Source organism: Kwoniella dejecticola, chromosome 11 (genome assembly GCF_000512565.2).
Source record: "Kwoniella dejecticola CBS 10117 chromosome 11, complete sequence".
In the NCBI taxonomy this organism is placed as follows: domain Eukaryota; kingdom Fungi; phylum Basidiomycota; class Tremellomycetes; order Tremellales; family Cryptococcaceae; genus Kwoniella; species Kwoniella dejecticola.
Window position 1 is genome coordinate 158,122 of NC_089311.1, and position 20,429 is coordinate 178,550.

The 20,429-nt window shown below is 48.9% G+C and overlaps 8 protein-coding genes across 8 annotated transcripts; 4 read left to right on the top strand and 4 right to left on the bottom strand.

The window, feature by feature from the left end:
* Nucleotides 1-501: 501 nt before the first annotated feature.
* Nucleotides 502-3,454, top strand: I303_108185 (uncharacterized protein; the record flags this gene model as incomplete). The annotated part of the gene is made up of 8 exons (XM_065969778.1): nucleotides 502-1,391; nucleotides 1,489-2,039; nucleotides 2,117-2,197; nucleotides 2,309-2,565; nucleotides 2,641-2,669; nucleotides 2,745-2,753; nucleotides 2,832-2,851; nucleotides 2,913-3,454. The coding sequence occupies 8 exons, from the start codon at nucleotides 502-504 to the stop codon at nucleotides 3,452-3,454; spliced, it is 2,379 nt and encodes a 792-aa protein (XP_065825850.1).
* Nucleotides 3,455-4,132: 678 nt separating this feature from the next.
* Nucleotides 4,133-5,098, bottom strand: I303_108186 (uncharacterized protein; the record flags this gene model as incomplete). Its single annotated transcript, XM_018410753.1, has 5 exons — nucleotides 4,133-4,263; nucleotides 4,328-4,337; nucleotides 4,409-4,551; nucleotides 4,602-4,758; nucleotides 4,898-5,098. 5 exons carry the CDS (start codon nucleotides 5,096-5,098, stop codon nucleotides 4,133-4,135), a joined length of 642 nt encoding a protein of 213 aa, XP_018260563.1.
* A 1,341-nt stretch (nucleotides 5,099-6,439) lies between these two features.
* I303_108187 (uncharacterized protein) lies at nucleotides 6,440-7,937 on the bottom strand (the record flags this gene model as incomplete). The annotated part of the gene is made up of 4 exons (XM_018410752.1): nucleotides 6,440-7,243; nucleotides 7,400-7,582; nucleotides 7,669-7,781; nucleotides 7,883-7,937. 4 exons carry the CDS (start codon nucleotides 7,935-7,937, stop codon nucleotides 6,440-6,442), a joined length of 1,155 nt encoding a protein of 384 aa, XP_018260562.1.
* A 781-nt stretch (nucleotides 7,938-8,718) lies between these two features.
* On the bottom strand, nucleotides 8,719-10,216 carry I303_108188 (uncharacterized protein; the record flags this gene model as incomplete). Its single annotated transcript, XM_018410751.1, has 3 exons — nucleotides 8,719-9,189; nucleotides 9,266-9,394; nucleotides 9,461-10,216. 3 exons carry the CDS (start codon nucleotides 10,214-10,216, stop codon nucleotides 8,719-8,721), a joined length of 1,356 nt encoding a protein of 451 aa, XP_018260561.1.
* Nucleotides 10,217-10,707: 491 nt separating this feature from the next.
* On the top strand, nucleotides 10,708-12,074 carry I303_108189 (uncharacterized protein; the record flags this gene model as incomplete). Its single annotated transcript, XM_065969779.1, has 3 exons — nucleotides 10,708-10,833; nucleotides 10,932-11,667; nucleotides 11,767-12,074. 3 exons carry the CDS (start codon nucleotides 10,708-10,710, stop codon nucleotides 12,072-12,074), a joined length of 1,170 nt encoding a protein of 389 aa, XP_065825851.1.
* Nucleotides 12,075-12,246: 172 nt separating this feature from the next.
* Nucleotides 12,247-13,642, bottom strand: I303_108190 (uncharacterized protein; the record flags this gene model as incomplete). Its single annotated transcript, XM_018410749.1, has 5 exons — nucleotides 12,247-12,741; nucleotides 12,934-13,045; nucleotides 13,128-13,177; nucleotides 13,303-13,485; nucleotides 13,613-13,642. 5 exons carry the CDS (start codon nucleotides 13,640-13,642, stop codon nucleotides 12,247-12,249), a joined length of 870 nt encoding a protein of 289 aa, XP_018260559.1.
* A 356-nt stretch (nucleotides 13,643-13,998) lies between these two features.
* I303_108191 (uncharacterized protein) lies at nucleotides 13,999-16,312 on the top strand (the record flags this gene model as incomplete). The annotated part of the gene is made up of 7 exons (XM_018410748.1): nucleotides 13,999-14,046; nucleotides 14,187-14,369; nucleotides 14,535-14,787; nucleotides 14,984-15,312; nucleotides 15,441-15,621; nucleotides 15,736-15,980; nucleotides 16,082-16,312. 7 exons carry the CDS (start codon nucleotides 13,999-14,001, stop codon nucleotides 16,310-16,312), a joined length of 1,470 nt encoding a protein of 489 aa, XP_018260558.1.
* Nucleotides 16,313-17,254: 942 nt separating this feature from the next.
* Nucleotides 17,255-19,334, top strand: I303_108192 (uncharacterized protein; the record flags this gene model as incomplete). Its single annotated transcript, XM_018410747.2, has 5 exons — nucleotides 17,255-17,348; nucleotides 17,772-18,141; nucleotides 18,223-18,330; nucleotides 18,414-19,233; nucleotides 19,311-19,334. 5 exons carry the CDS (start codon nucleotides 17,255-17,257, stop codon nucleotides 19,332-19,334), a joined length of 1,416 nt encoding a protein of 471 aa, XP_018260557.2.
* Nucleotides 19,335-20,429: the final 1,095 nt, after the last annotated feature.

Consider the following 20,429-nt stretch of genomic DNA (forward strand, 5'->3'; position numbering starts at 1 on the left):
GTTGTACGCGTCTTTTTCTCCGATAAGTCATTATTATGGAGGCCCGATCAAAACCCTGGTACCCGTCAAAGCCTCAATTATTGATGACCTGCCTCGAGAGGTGTAAGGTCGACCTTGAAGCAAAGTAATGCATAGGTAACTTTCGTATCTACCCCTGTGATGAATGGATTTTGAGTATACCTCGGTCTGCCATGCGAAGAATCTCGCTGTGGTTTGTTTACAAACGTAATCGGCCTCCCACTTTGCCCTGAATGTCTATCACTCGAGTGTAAGCCAGCATGCGGCCCCCGCAATCACAACACATCTTCCATTATCAATGACATCCCCATCTCAATTGTCGTTGAGGCCTCACTGTCACTCAACATCACCTTCAACCTGTACAGCGTCTCTCTGTGCATAGATCATCCATAACCAAAAGAAAGACATTGGACAGTCAAACAAAGAGATCCCCGAGGCTGAAAATCCAAAACAACATCGTTCATATATTTCCAATCAACAAACATGCCATCCTCACCAAACGACCCAATACTACCCCTCCACTCTCCTTCTGCATCTTCATCCTTTCATCCACCGCCTCCCTCGACACAAGATGACAACTACGTAGCTTCTCAAAGCAACGTCGAGGGTACACCATGCGATGTTCATCCATTAGAACGTTCCAACTCCGCCCAAGCGGCTTCAGCTGCTGGCCCGCCCTTACCAGCTCGACAAGCCAGTACTTCTCCTTCGAACGGTCTCAACAACCCCCGAAGGACTCGACGGAGACAAGTAACAATCTTACCGCCCATTACCACCTCCGCTTTAGGCGATTTGAGCAACACCCACGGATCGTCAGGTGTACCTAATAGTAACAGTAGTGCTGGGAGGAGACGAGCGCATACGGTGGGCGTATCGATGAAACCCCGTCAACGTATACCGTCTTTCTCAGACCAACAATACCCCAACGCAGAGCCTGAAAATATCAACGATGAGCGTTCTGATAGATTGGCACCACTAAGCTCTGTGCGCAGGGGGACGATCAACAGGAATGACCTAGAAAGTGGCTTGAACGGGCTAGGACCCGGATTCGGATCCGAGGAGGGGAAAAGAGGAAGAGCGAGATCAAGTTCGAACGCTTCAAGGCATAGTCTCCGTTCTGAAGAGCGCCGGTCGAGAAGATCAAGTACTCCAGTAGAATTTGATCTGGCTGCGCCAGGACCAGGAGGACAGACGGAGAGCCATCAATTAGATGATGAGTTAGTGGGATTGTTGGATGTTATCGATCCGGAAGTGTCCACCGTCAATCATCTGCAGAATATGACCAACTCTGTGCTCGTACCTCATTTACCGCAATTATGGAAAAGGAGGCCGGAAGTACAGCTTCCTCAGATCCCAAGCGAGGAGTCGATATCGTATGTGTCTCCATTTCTCCTCTGATTTCCATTCGAATCCACTGAGTACGAGACGGTCGCACATGAAGTCTAGTTACTAAGTTGTTGAGCGGAATAGTGCGCTAAATCAGCCCTCGGCTCAAACAAGACAACGATCATCAACCACTCGCTCGCGCAAAGGCTCGATCTCTCGTTTCTTACCCGGTCGTTCACCTGCTCCGCCCGAGTCTGTTTCGCAGCAAGAACCGAAAGATCAATGGGGCGGAACAGCGCCTATACCCATCCCGGAATTTGAGGAGGGTGTCTCTCCTGTCGTTCCCGATGCTGATGCACGTACGAGACTCCTGAATGGCATTGACGATGGCGCTGGCGATGGTCAGGCCAAACAAGCATCTCCGAAGACGTTACAAAGGGAAGAATTCGAAGATGATATAGAAGATATCAAGGAGGATCATCAACTAGATAAACATGTCAAACATATTCTAAAATCGTCGAAACGGCAAAAAATCAAGAGGGGCTTGAAAGGTCTGTGGACGTTCGTCAAGACGCCGATGGGGGCTATCACGGCGATATATGGGTTCTTGGTGGCTTTCTGGGGAGCTGCGATTGTCTTGTTTCTGCTAGGGTGGATTCCTACGAATAGTAAAAATACGCAAGACATTTGGGTCGGTAAGCTGACTGACACTGGATGATTCTCCTTCGAATTAATCTGGGAGCTGACTGTTCTTCATGTCTTCGCCCCGCAGAAATCTCTTCTCAGGTTGAGAATGGGTTGTTCACCGTGACGGGTGTCGGATTAATACCGTGGAGAGTGATCGATACATATCGTAAGCTTGCCTTAACTTGCCTTGTGGATCCTGAAAATCTTCTCCTGTTCCATTTTCCGTCAATAGAAGACGAAGAAATGGAAAGCTGAAAGGATGAGTTGATCATCGTAGGCATGTCTGTAATCTGGACATTGAAGAACCGAGATTCGCGCCTACGTAAAAAACAGGGCTTACCCCCTATAGAAGACGAGAACGATTTACCCGATCCAGACTTGATCAAGGATTACGTATTTGTGCTTTCGGAGAAGGATCAGAAGAATCTGCGATACCAGCAAGAGAAATTCGCGACCTCGCAAACCTGGTACAGGGCTCATGCGAATGCTACGCACCGGGCATTCCCTATGAAGTTCGCTTTATGGAATACGATCGTATGTCGACCTCTCTACGAATTGGGCCGGCGGGAAATGAGAAAAGCTGATGGGTGATTGGTTGTTGATGAATAGCTGATGGATGGAAATTCGTTCTTCCAATGGTGAGTCATCCGAATACCTGGATCATTCTCACCTAAATTCTGAGCTGATACTGGTTTTGTGTCTCTCTCATGTAGCTTATTATGGTAAGTTGAGTCATGATTTGAGGGAGTCGCTAGCGTTCGTGAAAGACTGACATTTGTTTGTCTTCAACCTTTTATCAGCGGCACGATGTGGGGTCTGAGTGAGTATAACGCCTGCTGAACGGATGGAAGCAGGCAACTGACTGGCTTGACTGTGCGCAGATCGTCATCAACGACCAGCATGGACTACGGGATGCCTGATCCCCCTCTCCTTCCTCTGCGGAATCGGTGCAGCAGTATTAATCTGGCAAGGTTCCGCACGGACCAAGAAATCAGCTTTGGTATCTAACAAACTACGCGAAGCTTTGAACGTACCCATCGCTTTAGCTATTCCAAGGACGATCGATGGCACTGTCCTGAATTCGACGAATAATCAAGCGCAAGCTACCGATTTACCATTACATAAGACTGAGAGTCCGACGAAATTGTCCCCTGAGAGAACTGCGGGTAAAGGAAGGAGGGTGACGATTACTTTTGGACATGTCGATCAAGAATCTGAAGGTGGTGAAGGTGGTCAGATCCCCTTATCGAGGGCTACGAATAGGGACAGGGGCACGACGATTGCTTCGCCGCAGATGGTACATAAAGAGCTGGATTTGGACCTGGGAAGGGTCATCAGTGCGAAAGAGCGAGGTGATGATGATGTCACTGGGAGGGAGAAGGGTGGGAATGAGGATATAGCCATGAAGGAGGTCAAGTCATAGAACTATAAAACGCCTCATTTATCGATATTTCAATGGCCATGATTGTCAGTTGTATGCTGTCTTGATATCTCGATTGTACTTTTGAAATGTAATGCTACTCGCATCGTCTTTACACGCCCTCTTTGCAGCTTGTTAGGCTACTATAGAACATGTCTCTTCATCACGCGATGTCCCGCTGACAGTTCGAAGTATGATACCCCTACTGGCGTTCTTAGCCTGGGCCATGCGTGCGCGTCTAGCCTGCAAAGCCACATTCGAAGGCCAAGTATGAAGAAGTAGCATTCTCATGGTCGTACACATCATGAATCTCGTAGTCCATCTTTGCAAAAAAAAACCTTTCTGCCAATTTGGCAGACTGGGAAAAAAAGGCTCAAGAGGACTACCATTCAAACCAGAACTCGTCTGGGAATCTTGTATTCACTTTTGTGTCGTTGTACCCTAGTATTGTGTCTTTCCCTGTCTGTTCCCCCTTTGGCTCATTCTACTCGATCCATGTACTGTACTGCCAATGCACGTACCGTCTATTGACCATAATTGCTATTTGCATAATCTCGCCAACGCCGCCCCCTTCCTATTGTCCCAGGACCGGATCGCCGGTCAGGCGGTAGTGCGGTCTCACCTGGGCCGAGATTGGGATTGTATACGGGGGGGTTCGTCGGGGCACGATTAAGCTAGTGTTCACAGCAGTCCAAAGTCGATCAGCGATGCCATTGACGTGCAGAGGTGGCGAGGTATCCAATTGCGATCCCAAATGAGGTGAGTGTTTAGATCGGGACTCACCCCTCCCTGATAGTATGTCTGCTCGGCCGCTACGGGGTATAAAATCAGTTGGACACGACACGAGTCATCAGAAGCGATCTGGTCATCACTTACGAGCAGTAGTCTAATTGCCCAATAAGTATGTGGTCTCAGCACTTGAGCAAATGATCATCAGATAGAATGATTTCAACTCACTTGTCCAATTACCCTTACTTGCGTCCCGTTGCACTCGGGGGTCCAGCAATTAGCCGTACCTTGTTCGGATAGGTAATTGAAGAGGGCGGCGCCGCTACGACAAGTAGGGCAAAGTGCGCCAGTCGCGGTTTGGGGCGCGGACTCTTCGGCAGGGTGTCAGCGCATCTGATAGGTCACGGAGACTGCTACTCACGTTGGGCGGTCTGTCGGTAAAAGCCACCCGTCTGTTGGTAATATCCCCCAGACTCTTGGTAGTATCCACCTGTTGAACTACGACCGCCATTACCGCCATTACCGCCACTACCGTAGCCACCGTAACCCCCGCCATAGCCACCTCCGCTTGTTTGTGCCTGATACAGTTCAAGCAGTGTCAGCCGATCCAATGGCCCGGAAAGCGTGAATGATATTTGATCACCGTGTTCTGGATCTTGTACATAAGGTAAGGGTGTATAGTATATGGTACGACATGAACGTGAAGCAACGACTCACTTGCGGCGCATCCGGAATTTGTTCGCCGTATCGCCAAATTTGACTGCTTATGGAACGACATTCCCTACATGAAGCTGTCGTGGCGGAACTCATCCCGTCGGGCGCAAAGGTCTCCCGAGCATTCTCAAGACTTGCACCAGTGTGACCCAGCCGGCATTGATAATTCTGGGTATCGTTGATCCTTCGCGACTGTTGAGACATGATGCAATATTATCAGACAAGTGCGGGTTGAGGACGAAACTATAACAGGGAGAGAATGTGGATGAAGTTGATTTTAAGAAAAGGATTTGTCTGCTGTTCCTCGAAGAATCGGTGATTTATATATCTTTGAAAGACGCAACATCACAGCTATTCAGTCTGAGCTGTCTATCGACTCGAATATACACAAAGGCTAACAGAAGTACATGGCCCTTTCATGCTGTGACGCCTCATGATGTTAGTACATGCGCACAGCAGCAAGAAGCTCAGAAGCACATCTATGGTCAGTCAGTCCCTCATGTCAGACTACAAAAGCGAAGCGAAGAAATTCTTCTCACACTGGCTCTCCGTCAAAGGATCTCGAATATTATCAGATATGCAAAGTCAACGCTGTGCATCGCATGAAAGGTTGCATTTGCATCGGCAAGAAAATCAATGGAGAATTTGAATGACAGCGAGGTCGACTATCTGCCATTTCTAAATGCTAAAGCATCTTGATATTCGAACCGTCTGGCTATCCCTTATACGACATACTGTAGGTAAAAGGTGCTACAGTCATTCGGCTTCGGCTCACTGCCAATACCTTGTCTTGTCATCATGATGTCCGCAAGACATGCAAGACATGCAAACGCCGCCATCGTCGGCGAGTGGCTGGAGCTTCTCTTTCCTACGTCAAATGACTACTGTATCTATGATTCGGCGAGCTTCCCCAATGGGAAGATAGAGGCGGTCAATGCTTGTGTCTTCGCAAAAGCTTGAATCAAGCAGGCTTGAGAGCGGCGCTTATCTGGTATCCTTTGAACTTATTGCGTCTGAGTTTTGACGCTGGCGGCCATTATTGGTCTACGCCAGGTTCTAGACCACTTAAGGAACAAGTTCATGCTGTGCTTGCTCTCGGCAAATGATCGTCCGAGGAGGCGGGATGCGAATGAACAAGCATGTTGATGGAGCCGACTACCATCGGAGATCGACCTTGATCGCTTCTGACTCAGACCCGAATGACTCTAGCATCATCAGTATCAGCGGTACTTCCGTCGGTGCCTATCGTTCGGTGATTGTAGGCTTCTTCTAGCGTTGCTCGAGAGAAGGCCTTTGGTGTTGGGAGAATGCAGAGCTGAGTCCAGTAGCTGAGTTCGAGTTGGCTGTGCTCTGCCTTGAATAACGAGTTCCACTTTCGTTCAGTCCAGGTAGTGTAGTGTAGTGAGCTCCGGTTCAGTGTGCAGTGAGAACGATGGGTAATGGTCAACGAGTCTTCGAAGGCGTAGCATATACGCATGGTCATAATGCCGCTCGTCGCTCCCCGGGCAAATCGCATAATGGTTAATCACGAATGCAATCAAATAATCACAACTTCGCCTTGTTCCGTGTCTTCAACCACTCATCCATCAACTCCCCAGCCTCTTTCGCCACTCCCAGACTACTCTGATACCCCGCTGGACCTATCCCGTACGCATGCAACACCGCTACCTTCCTCCCATCTCCCCTCTTTCCTCTCGCACTTGGAAAAATCGCATCTTCCTCTTTCTCCGCTTTTCCTTGTCCAATTATCCTATCTTCCATTTCTAATCTGAACCCTCCCTCTCTAACAGGTCTCAGCCCAACATTACGGGCTACAATCTTAATATCGCCTATCGACCCTTTGCCTCCTTTCCCATCCAGTGCAGGACAAAGTTCATAACAATCCCTCAATATATGCTTTGCTACTTCCTTATTGACATTCGTGCTCCAATCGTTCGGTAAATAACATCCTCCCAGAATGACGTGATTGGCTTTCCCAGGTCGAGGTATGATATATACCCTCTGACCCTCTACTTTATGGGTATCTTCTACCCCGTAACACGTCTTGACGTCTGGCGCTTCTACCAAGATAGTCTGTCCTTTTGCCGGAAACACTCTGGGATCTTCCACGCCCAACAAAGCCCGCGCTCCGAGACCAGTAGCGTTGATAACCAGGTCCACAGGGCCGACGGATGGTAGATTGTATGCTTCGTCCAGAGATGAGACACGGTCGCGAAGGATGGTGACCCCGTTCTGACGCAAAGTCCTGGCGAGATGTTGGAGATACAAGGGGGTGTTGAGTGTGTACGCTTCGTATGTGACTCCGTAAGAAAAGGGCTTGGGCACTTCTTCAGGTAAGAGGTCCCGGTACTGTTCTCACCGTATCATGAATGAGAAACCCAGTTCAATCAGCTCAGTCCAGTCGATACAGGTAACAAACATGCAAGATAGACCATAGGCGATGGATGTCAGGACATTCTGGATGTGGATGCGAAGAGGACCAAATGACAAGATGATCGCACTCACGCCAAAGACTAGATCTCTGTACCAAGGAACCTGCCATTTCCCCTTTTCTTTCCAATAATAGCGATACGGTCTTCGTTCGCACAGCTCAGGAATCTCTTTGGCCAATCTCGCAAATTCTTTGAAGGTGATCTCGTCCCTCCTACGTTCTTTCGGGTTGCTGGCAAACGAATGCCAGTTGGCGCCCTGTTACACATACAGTGCTTCGTCAGCATTGACTTTTTCATTCCCGTTATTGTCGGCCTCATACATGTGGGAGAGGGTGTACTGACCGCCCAAGGACTGGCGAATCCTGTGGAATGGATATCTTCAGGTAGATCTTTGCCCACTACGACGACCTTCAAGCCTTTCCTAGTCAATTCATGTGCGATCGACAGACCGAGTACTACAGTATATCAAGGAAACGAATAGATATGTCAGCTCAAAGAGACCTGAAGAGCATGAACGTGAGGAGGCTGCAAGAAGGACATGGCTTCAGCCGCTCACCTCCACACCCTAGGACGACAGCATCATGTCGTCGTTTCTGAGTATTCTTGCCCATTATGAATTCTGGCTTTGCAGTATAGGTATATATTGAGAGTTCAAGAACAAGTCGCGAAAGGTGATGAAGACTTTCTCGAGGCTCCGTATGGTCTAAAGCGAGCTATGTGGATCGGTAAGTCGTACTTGTGTCAGTCTTCCGACACGATAGTACTTTCTTGTTGTTGCTTGCACGTCCCATAAATATGTCTACATCAGAAGCAATCATTGTTCCATTCTGGCGTGTGTGTGAATGTACGGTCTGGTCGTCGAGCATGTTCGCTGAACAGCGAATCACCAATCAATTCGGATTTGACCGAGATTGCATAATGCATAATTGGAGTGATCTCATAGCTCAGGCTTCAGCTTCAGGAGCCAGGTTCGGGTCGAGATCCGCTTTGGTCGTTGAAATGCGATTCGCGGTCGATCCACTGGTCCCTCATGCGAAAGGTCCCGACAAGACCTCCCCAGTGAGAGTCGAAGACCATTTATCTTGTTGTCAGTCTTCCTGCTTCACGTTTTAAGAACCACAGAATACCCGGGTTGCGTTACCGGTGGGACGGAATATTATCTTCTCTGTATAATTACTGATGCCCGCAAACATGAGATAACATGACATGATGACAAGAGCGTACAAGCGATACATAACTCAAATGCCAAAGTTCAAACCCAATCCGGACCCGAAACAGAAATACAACCGTGTCTAATCAAATGAATCAATTTCCTTTCCCTTCTCCTGAATGTTGGGGTATCTGACTATTCCTAGTCTTATTTTCTTTAAGCGTGCGATCCGAGAGTCGTATTTATAGATTCTCGATAGCTACTTCAGCCTGCCATTTACCCCACCTCCTCAACATTCTCAAATAGATCGGGAGCCCAATGACCGTCCCGAACCCAATGGGGAATAAGACCACAATGACGATAGTGGAAAACAGCACGATCAGAGGTTTTATGAGTAAGAAATAGGATAAAGCCGAATAGGAGTAATGGTCCAAGAACATGGCGTAGGAACATTTCATGAACCGTTTTTCCCATACCAAGCCACTGCCATTATTGCTTTCTCCGGCTGCGACTGCTGCTGCGTCTGTATTATCAGAGAACGTGGAGGCGGGATCGTCTGGGTGTTCCAACCCCGGAGTCTGGGGATAAAGGGATGTAGGCGATGAGAGTGAAGAAGAGATAGGTGTGTTGGGGATTAGGCGGTAGAATATGGGATGGTTCGATGGAGGGGTTGCGGGGTTCAAGGGAGAGTGATAGTGTAGTTGCATTATGCTCTGTTGACGCGGTTAGGTATCAGTACATAGACATGCTACGAAACACAATGAAAGCGGGATGTGGGTGTGAGCTTACCTCTAGCCTAGCTGCTGATCGGGAGATGAATAATGTCAACCACCATACGGCCGCTCCGATCGGTAAGGTGATGAGCAGGACTGTTCCTGCTAGAGTTCCAGCGACCAAGAATGGCCAGACCAGTAAAGCCTAGTAGGTGGGATTATCAGCACAGAGGTTTGTCGCGTCTTATCACTGATTCCAGACGACACCTACCAGAGGAAAGTTGAGCAAGACCAGATGCAACGTAGCTCTCCAATATTCGCCTCTACCTAAAGGTCTCCAGAACCTCTTGAATCCCTTTCCCCACGTTGCGGGGTCCTCATCCTCGTCTAAATCACCACACCAGATCGATCTCCACAGACCTCGTCTCCTCCTTGTGTCGACTGCGATTGACGTCCCTGGCGCGTCCGCCAGTAAAGGTGTATTCTCGTTAACTAGTAAAGCCGAGTTGCGAACATTCGGCGAAGACAAGGCAGACCTAGTCCGGCGATTGGAGTACGATTGCGTCGTATGATATCGCGGTCTGGTCACTCCCTGCTCGGTATTTAACGCTGATAAAGTCCTTGCCCTGTCTCTGTGTCTCCCTTGTCCTTGTCCATGTTCATGTACATGTACATGTGTACTCTCGCCAGAAGAGGCAGGAGGTAGACTTGAGGGATCGGATCGAGTGACTCCACCATCCTCAATGTCAACCCCGGGCGCGGGACCGATGGAGAAACTGGCATAAGGAGGTGGTTCTTCCCCTCCTCTAGGTTTGCTAGGATCAAGTAAGAACAAGGAGGACCCGTCTGCCGTCAAGACGTATATGGGCCGTTGTGAACCGTTTCCGTTGCCGCCATTGATATTTGGGTTTGGATGGGAGGATGACTGAGATAAGTGGATGGGATCGGATGGAGAGCGAGGAAGTAAGCGCGGCGGTTTAGGTATAGGTGAAGTAGGGTTGGACGGGAGATGAAGTGATTGCGACATCTTGCAGTGATATTAATGTCTGATTGTCTGTCTGGTCGTATATGTGCAACACGATCTAGTCGTCGTCGCTGAGGTCGTTATCTGACGCTCTGAGACTGGGCTATATTTTTGGGTTGGTCCAAGCGTGATCGTGCGATGATCCGGAGTTCCTGGTGTGCGCTAAGTGTGATGGGCGATGTTTTGATCTACGGCTCATCAGAGCGATTGATGCGTCTCATTGGCCACTGGTTATTCCTCCGTGCTTGTTCTGAGGTGAAGGTATGCAGTATGTTTATCTTGATGAAAAGAAGTGAGAACTGAATGAGATGCATGAAATTCAAAAAGGATGAGAGAGATGGACGAGCATGTGCTCAATTACGACCAAGTTACTCATACAGGAAATTACCTTTATCGCGGAAAAAAGTTGAAATCAACCTTTGTTCACTCGCAAATCCTACACATCTGACATACATGTACAGGCTTCAGAATTGATACGACATACACTCGGCAAAATGCCCAGACCGCCTGAAAGCCCCGACGTGAAGGCTTCGAAAGGCTTAGCGTACATCTTGAGGCATGGAGCGGAAAAGGAGGGGTTGAGTATCAGGTCAGATGGGTATATACGTTTGGCGGATGTGGTGAGTTTGCTATATCATGGCAAATCGGACTGGATGTTGCAGGAAACGGAAAGTTCTGATGCTTTGACCTTGTGCTTGACTTTGACCTTTATACGTAGCTCGCCAGACCAAAGATGAGAGAAGTAGATGTGGAGATGGTCCTTCGTCTAGTTAGCGAAAATGCGAAACAGCGATTCCAGTTGGTATATGGGTACGATCCGAGTCCGCCCCGACCGCCCCAGTTGAAGAAAGGTCAAACCCCCAAGAAAGTCAGACCGGCTCCCTCGAAGGTCATGAGTTTGAAGGAGAATGCAACGAGCCCTTCAGACGGTGCGACTATCACCAATTCGGTCCAAGGAGCGAAAGAGGAAATGAGAACAAATTCAGTAGGAACGATAGCTATTCCATCACAGAATGAATCAAGCAGCGGCAGTATAAAAGATGCCTCAGAGGAACAGCAGCAACAATCAGCACAAGGGCAGGTACAAGGGCAAGGGCAAGATGCAGCTGAGATAGATGATTTGCGATCGACCTTATCTAAAGCTACAATACAAGGACAAAAGCCGAATGGAAATGGAGTTCAGGATGGACATGGATTTATCGAACTTCCCTTGGTGGCTTTACCAATACCAGAACCCTCAACATCCTTAACAGACTCGATAGGCTCAGAGAAGCAGGCCGAGTCAAAAGACGATGCTCGGCCAAAGGGAGAATACTTCATACGTGCGACCCAAGGGCATTCGATAAATCTAGAAAGTACGGCGCATCTTGAGGAGCTTCAAAATGACGAAGAAGGGAGAAGGAAGGCGGGGGTGATGGTTCATGGGACCAGGGCCGAATTGCTTAATGTCCTTAGTGAGTTTTGCGCTGCCTCTTTGACCTTTGATCCTTATCTCTGTCTCAGATCAGACCAGATCATACGATATGCTGATGCGATCGAACTGGGTTCGACAGAGAGCAACGGCCTTTCAAAAATGTCAAGACAACATATCCACCTTGCCCCTTCGCATTCTGGCGCTATAGTCCCTCGACCCAATTCGACGCTCTACATCTACCTGTCGCTAGCTACACTAGCAGAGAATAAAATACCGGTATACGTATCTGCGAATGGGGTGGTACTCACCCCTGGAGACAAGGACGGGGTGGTACATAAGGAGTTGTGGAGGAAGGTGGTTGTAGCCCAAAAAGGAACACGCAGGGTGGTTTGGGAAGATGGGAAGGAGGTTGAGAGGGTTGAAAGGGAAGGTGAAGAAGGGATATAGTTTGATGATTTTGAGATTCTCTCGCTTGGTATATTGTTGAGCGGTACTTTACAATACATGCATTGATCCGTATACAAGTGATTCATCCTACATCCTACTCATTCGCGCCGACCAACCATTGTCCCGTTGTCCCGTCGTCCCGGACTCGTGACGGTCAAGCATATGCTGAGATCTACCGCAGATTCTTCAATCGCTCAAATCGCTGAGCTAGCTCTTCTTCCGGGCTCAGCTTCTTGGGGGCAGCAGCTGCAGCTGGGGGTGGTATTGGTGAGGCATCTTTCTTTTCTGGGGATGTCGATTTCGATTTCGCCTTCGATTGCTTCTTTACATCCAGACCTTTCTCCACCTTCTCATCGCCGCTTATCGGATTGTCTAGCTTATCTCCACCTCTCTCATCCTCATTTCCACCTCCTTCGCTACCCTGGTCATAATCACTGTCATCCTCCTTGGTGTCCCTCTTCAAAGGCTCGATCCCTTCCTCTGCCTCTTCTTCGTCCGGAGCGGGTTCGGGAGCCCAGTCCACTCCGTATCCTCTCGCTATCTCAGATAAATAAGCATCGACAAGCTCCTTCGACGGCACAAATACCTTCAATTTGGATGTTATACGACTGGGAACGCTTGGTGGAGGGGGTGTGGTAGTCAGCGATAAGGAGAAATTACGGCCGAACTATAAGAAGACCGATACAAGCAGACATGGTCAGCGTGATGGACTGAATTTGGTATGGCCTGGTCGAGTGAGGAGATTGGGCGAGCTAATTTGAGATGAGAGGGGCTGCAATAGATTGTGATGGAGCGGTAGGGAAAGGATTGCAATAGACTGCATCGAATCGAGTCTATCGACTCGAATCGAACGACTCACCTTGTGCATGAGCAACTCTCGAAGAACTTGTAATTCCTTTAATTCTGTGCGGGGGGCAGCGTAGACTATGGCGCATACTGCATCTGCGATTGATGGTTCGGGCTCTTCCCCTCTGTATTGACGTCAAGGTGTGAGTATAAAACGTTGAACGATGCGATGACTGAGGCTGGGCTGCATGATGGGGGTGCACTCACGTCGAAGCGTCCAAGAGACCGAATCGAGCTTGTAATGTCTCCGCGTAAAGCTGGAAGGATGAGGATAAGGGGGAACAACCATCAGATTAGCTTCGGAAATATCTCACTTGTATTGATATGCGATCGAGTGCAACTTGAACTTGGATTTGGGATACGTGTGAATGATGATACCCACCTCAAGGATCTCCAGTAGTTCCACATATATATCATCCTGCACCAGACTCTCTACCCTCAAACGAGCCGTCTCGATCCGATTCTTATTCAACAGATCTGCTATTTCTCTCCGACTCGATTTGGCCAGGGCAAGCTTCTTCTCTTGGAGGGTGCGTAATCTTTGAATGGATAATTTGATCTGGACCTGTGAGTAGCGAGTAAGATAGCATTCGTTGATCAGCATGTGATCCAGTTCAACCTCTCTGCTTATAGGATAGTGGGTTTCACTTTGGTACAGTAAGGAGCACGCTTCGCATTCGGAGGTCACTCACCTTCGCTCGGGGTCCGTTCCATGGTACCATGCTGTTGGTTTGGATTCCCTCGTATGAAATGAAATGTATATGTCAACAGGTGAGTGAACATGACATGGGTGAAATGACGATCACTTGAGGAACGTATAACCGGCTGTGAGTGAATTAACCCTGAAAAGCGACCGAGTATTGTGTTTTCGTCAATCCCACTTTCATCTTTGAATTATATTTCGACAAAGCACAACGAAATACGATACATCCGCCATCCACATAAGGGGTCCTCAGCACTGCATCACTGCAGAGTGATTCAAGACAGCAAGTTCAGCCTGACTGAATCAGCACAAGTCTTCGACCAGTCCATATCCAACACAATAGATCTACGAGCGAATCTGACTTAGGGATCCACGATGCCCCCTCCTACAACGACGAGTATATACCCCTCCGACTCCATTACAGTGAGTCCAATCCCCGGTAAAAACAACTCTTCTGCATATGTAAGGAGGGGACTGTATGAAAAGGCGGGGAAGTGAGAAGGCAGACTGCGTGTAGGGGACATAGCTTGCTAATTCATTACTCCGCCTCACTCGCATCGTAGGAAACAGCACAATCGCTGCCCCTAGACCCCCTCGGACCGGGCGCAGCAGACCTCTTAGCTGGAGATGTGGAGTATCGAATCCACCTGATTGTCCAGGAGGCCAAGAAGTTCATGGTTAATGGTAAAAGGGGTACGCTGTTACCTGAAGATGTAGAACACGCTATGAATGCGTTGAATGTCGAGGTGGGTCGAATTAGCTTTTCAGGCTTCGTTAGATTCATATCCTGCGAGAGCAGCTACAAGGACGCTCTCATGTGTAAATCGTGACGAAAAGAAGGGCCTCCGGACTATGTGAATCAAACGTCACGTTGGGGTTCTTTGGTGCTGACAACGTATCTAATCGTTTAGCCAATCCTCATTCCCCCTCGCCCATTACCGATCCCGCAATTCCAATCTATCTCCATCCCCTCTTCGTCTTCTCACCAATCTCAATTGTATCACCTCCCAGACGACGAGATAGATTTCGCGACTTACCTCAAGCAACCTTTACCTGCCGGTGTAGCCAATTCGGCAGGTGTGAAGTGGAAAGCCCATTGGCTGGCTGTTGAGGGCGTTCAGCCTGCTATCAAGGAGAATCCTACGCCGACGCAAAGGGCAGGACGTGAGTTGGGTCCACGCTTCACACAAGGTATCGTCGGCTGTTTGACGCATACGTCTCCTCCTCATCGTCTATCGGTGGCCACTTTCAGTCCACATTCACCGCATCCTTAGTTTACCTGCCACGAGAATTCCCAAGTATCGTCACATGATCGCATATGCTAACGTGCTTCATCTTTCCTTTCGAATCGATTTCGCAGCATCACGACCCCAACCGTCTTTGACAACCCTTCGACCGCAAGCTCGGGCTCAGCTTCCGCAAGAACTCCAACTCTACTTCACTCGGCTGACTACTGCCCTCGTACCGACTTCGCCCACGGGTCCAGAGACCGAACCTGAGCGACACCGGTTGGCAGCCCTGACATCCCTGCGAACGGATGTCGCTGTATCTGGAATACTGCTTTATGTGGTCAAATGGCTCGGGGAGAGTATACAGAAATGCCTGATGGCTCCGACGGGCACGATAGGACAGCTTATTGATGCGACGGAAGCGTTGATTGCGAATGACGGGGTATTTTTGGAACCATACGTGAGTTTTAACGTGGCTTTGTACATTGCATTGGACTACGACCGATTCTCGCTCTCATCCTTGGGGAAATGGACTTTCTGGTGATTATATGAGGACGAAAGGCTAAATTGATTGACTTGCTAATATAGATTCATATCCTCCTTCCTCCGCTGATGTCGATCATCCTCACTGTACCCCTCGGACCGCATCCTGCATCTTCTTCATCATTGAGTAATCAGCCTTCCCCGTATGATTTGCGATTGCATGCCTCGCAAGTTCTGGGTAAGATCGCTGAGAAATACGGCAAATCGTATCCTGGCCTGATACCGCGTGAGTATTTCGCCTTTGTTTCCTTTGCTTCAGCGTTGGGCAACCTGAACCTCAAATACAGTAACTTACAAGTCAGGTGGCTAATATGCGAAACTTCCTCTTGGTTTGTCATAGGTCTCGTATCTACACTTTCAAAAGCACTACGTTCCCCTCCATTCCCTTCTCCGCTCGGGGCAGCCAATCCCCCTTCAGGCCGATACGAAGGTTGTCTCCTCGCTTTATCGTGCCTCGGCGCGCAAGCTGTACGAAGTGTGGTATGGGGCAAAGCTGGAGAAGGGGTGAGGGTCATTGATGATTTGGCGGGAAGCTTGTATACCGATAGTGGGAAGAAAAAGAATCCATTGATCAGAGCTTTGATTGTGAGTGCGGATTCCTTCTTCTATTTCTATGCCATCTGCTCCAGATCACTTTGTACGAGGCTCGCATACACGATTGACGAATGGTTTGATTGCGATTGTAGAAATGCCTCTCATTGATCATTAGTGGGAAACCACCCGAACTACCTACCCCGCAAATCAACTTGGACGAGATCGCAGATGCCTTCGGACCGAATTTGGCGAATATGCTGAATAAGAAATTATGGACTGCTTCTGAGATCCTGCGAATAAGGAAAGAAGAACTGCAGAGCGGGAGTGGGCAGGTTGGCGGTGGGAGTGTCGGAGGTGGAGAAAGTATGGAAGTGGATCAATAGGACCATCTCCTCCTGAAGACGGCAGAAACCTATAAGTCTTTTTCTATGGTCAGCGATTCGTTCACAACCTCTCTTCATGCAATTTGAGAGAGGGTAATATGGTCCCTCGATGTCATGTTTATGTTGGCTCGAGGATAGGAGCATGCATGTAGGATCATGTCCACAGTAATCCCATGAACACCTGGAGAGAGCTTAAAAGCCATATCCGCTCAGCCACGTCCACCTTCACCGAATTGGGTCGGTTGAATCCGATCCCGACTGAAATTAAGAGTACGTAAGATGAGAGTACTCTTCGTTTTACCGTGCCGAGAAGACCGCTCCCGTTTTTCCCATTCATATAAATCAAACCACGTGTTTGACATTCCGCATGAGACACCCGCTTCGCTTTGAGCCTATGCAGGGAATGGTGAGGGGAGGATCAGAAAATGATGCTTAAATTTCATCATGTACCCTTTGACCCTGCTTTCGTACAGTGTCATGTCCGCACAGCATTGATTGGTATTTGATTTTTCACTACTAGTCACTGTAGCTTTAGTACTAGGGTACTCTTGAACCCTTGTATGCCATCTCCATCTCCATCTCCATCCCTACTCACTGAACCACTTCGTCCTTGATTCTACATACTTATTGATCCTCGAAAGCAAATCTGCGAGGGGATTGTAACAGCATTAAAGTTCACAGTCGAAAAGAAGTGACAGATCAGAGTGTCAAGTTTCATTGATAAAGGAGGTTTAATCGTGTTTAACCTCGTAAGAACTAAAAGCAGGGGAAGACGATTGGGTGTCACAGCAAAATCACTTTATTGTTCAACTCGAACTCTATAACTCTTAATCCTTCAGTCGTAAACGGCGACCTCTCTAAATTTACACATATAACCATACCCGTATCATAGCAGCATTCACTCATCACCGCTAATACCAATACCAATACCAATCCGCCAGAATGGCCCAAGTCGTCAATCCACAGAACGCCCTTCGGCGCAGGAATATCTATCCTAGACAAGATCCTTCGTCCGCTGGGGCGACATCTGCTGAAGGTGAGTCTACTTTCCCCTTCTTCTGCATGGGTGATCATCGTCAAGTCTGGAAATGTGGAAAAGTGGAAATGCGCACATGGTCCTCGGATGTCATACAATGATATGTCATCGGGACGGCGCCCTCGTCCATGTCTGCGTCTCTGCCTCTGTCTCTTCTCCGTGACGATGATATGTGTCTATGACATATTCGCTCACATTGATGTGACTGTTATCCGCTCTTTTCCCAACTCCCATCCTGGTCCGCCTGCGCCCTCCTCGCCCCTCTCCCTCTTTCCTGCTTCGTACCCGGCTCGAAACCCCACTTGTCACACCCTCGTCTCGCCTCGCCTCGCTCCTTCAAATGATTCTGCTCGTCCTCGTGCTCGTCCTCGTGCCTCCTGAAAATACCTGAACACACGAAAACATAAAATATTGACAATCAAGCTTCTGCCGCTCCTTCTGCTGAACCTTCGGCTTCACCTTCCGCCTCGGCTGAACAACCCTCCTCGGCTGCGTCTGAACCCTCATCAGCCTCGCCGACACCTTCACCATCCCCATCAGCTGAACCGTCCTCAGCCTCACCGTCACCTTCGCCTTCTCCCTCTCCTTCGCCCTCACCTTCTCCTTCGCCCTCGGCCGAACCTTCCTCTCAACCTCCCCAGTCTAGCGCAGCACCCTCATCCGCCGAACCAAGTCCGTCACCTAGTCCAAGCGCCTCACCCAGTCCTTCGGCGGCGCCATCTAGCCAACAATCGAGTGCGGGACCGACGAGTCAGCAGCAGAGTGCGAGTCCTAGCCCGAGTGCGGATCCTACGTGAGTGAACGTCCGCGCCCGCTCTTCCGCCCATTATATGTAGATTAATGATGCTAAAGAACCTGAGTGTTGACATGATAGGTCTCAACCTGGAGGAACTACTACGACGATCACTGTTGGGCAGTCTTCGGCTGAGCCTAGTCAATCGCCTTCTCCGTCGAACGGGGAGTCAAGTCAGCCTGGGACCACGTGAGTTGCGTGAAAGCTGAACTACCTCAGGGCGTGAGTGATATTGACAGCTGACCGATCCTTTTTTTGGATGGACCGAATAGCACATCGACCGTAATTGTGCAGCCGTCCGCAACCTCGCAGACTACCCTCACTTCAGCCGTCGGAATAGTCACCACCACAGACTCTAATGGCCGAACTACTACATCCGTGCCAGCCGAAATCACCTCTTCGTACTTGACCACATCCGACGGACAGGTATACACCAAGACAGTCGTGGTACACAACCCCACGGGTGCGCTCGATAGTGGCGGACGAGGCAGTAGCGGCTCGACCAATTCATTCTTCAACAACAAAGGCGCCGTCGCAGGCGTGTTCGTCGTTGTCGGCTTAGTCATCGTTGGGGTCATCTTTGCTCTTGGATTACTATGTTTCAGACGCCGCAGAAGACAGAGGCTCGATAGGGAAGTCACTGCTGCTGCGATTGCTGCGTCTTCTTCTGGAGGGGCGGCGCGATCCCCACTGGATGAGGATAACGATTATCACTCGTCGGCTGGCCCAACATCGGAATCGTACCCCTCAACGGTGAATCAGCCTATGACCCAATATGGAAATTACGGAGCCTCGTACGCCCCTGCAGGAGGCTATGACCCCTATGCCTCAGCGGCTGCCGGCGCAGGGTATGGAGCTACGCAACACCATTCAGGAGGATATGAGGGATTACAACAAGCCCCTGGAGGAGGAGGGGCAGGGGGACAAGGATATTACTTTGATCCGAGGGATGCGGGTAATTACGCGGATGCGCCGCAAGATGAATATGCGCCGCCTCAGCACGGTCAAGGGTATAATGATCCGTATGGAGGGTATAGTACGGGAGAGGGCAGTTTGAATACTCCCAATGAAGAACGGGGGGATCCATTGCATGTGAGTGGACTCGCGATCTCGAAAAAGACGTCAGGACGAGCATGAAAGAAGGAAGCTGATGGAAGAATGATGGGCAGGTCGCGAACCCTTCGCATCGATAATAGGTGATATACGAAACATCGAGTGAACAAACGGGAAAGAAAACAGGAGCCACCTTAGGGCGAAACCGAGCAGGTCTCAGAATATATAATTCACTTTATCAAATAGCTAAGAAGGATCAGAAGGAAGCAAAAAGCAAAAAGCAGAATGCGGAACGCCGAAGCACTTAATACAGCTCGCGGTAAATTGGCAGTCGCGAAGCTCCACGAGAAGAGCACAAGTCAAGTCGGTGTAGGTTTGAGGGAAGGTCTACATTGTAGCATTATTATCGTTTTTGACAACTTTTCTCATTGATTCTTGGCACTATCCTTATAACTTATTCGATGTGCGGATATGTTTGTTCGTCTTTTAAAATAAAATCGTACGGGTGGATAGGAATTCTCGCTCAACGACATCCAGCCACATTCCACTATCATACTTCAAAAGATTACTTCTTGTCCTTGTAATATAGTACCTTATATACGGAATGAATATGGTATCATACGTTGGAAAGAATATGGGTACCCAGTATATCCCTCTGTAACATCCCTCGAATGCAGAATTGGAGAAGCATGGTCATGGTCGAGCTGGGTGATGCGGAGATAGAAGTCTTTTAGATGACGTCACAACCCATGAGGCCAGTAAAGCCGTATCGCTTTCTCAGGGTAAAAGGTTGGCTTGGCATTTTTGAGGAATTGTCAATCGGCTAAAGATAAACTTTCTGTTGGGTGTGTGTGGGTTGTAAACATGATTTTCAGATTGGCTGGTATTTTGATTGGCTTTTTAGATCGAGATCAGATAATCTTAAACTGGACAGCGAGTGGTGGATTGGCTTGATTTTGATTCTACTGCAATTGACAAAACAACGATCAGAGATATTGTATAGGTTTACCGCATTCTGTCGTCGGTCAAATACAAGCCTAAGCACAAGAGGATAGATCACAACCTCACGAAACGAAGCATCTCGCAAAGTCGCAGAAGTTACAAGTGCGATCCAATTGACTTCGTTCTTTAGAGAGGGATCAGCTCGTGAGTGGACATAGTCATCTGTAATCCATCAAGATCACACATCAGATCCAATCGTTCATTCTCCTACGCCAATGACAATACGCCTTCCA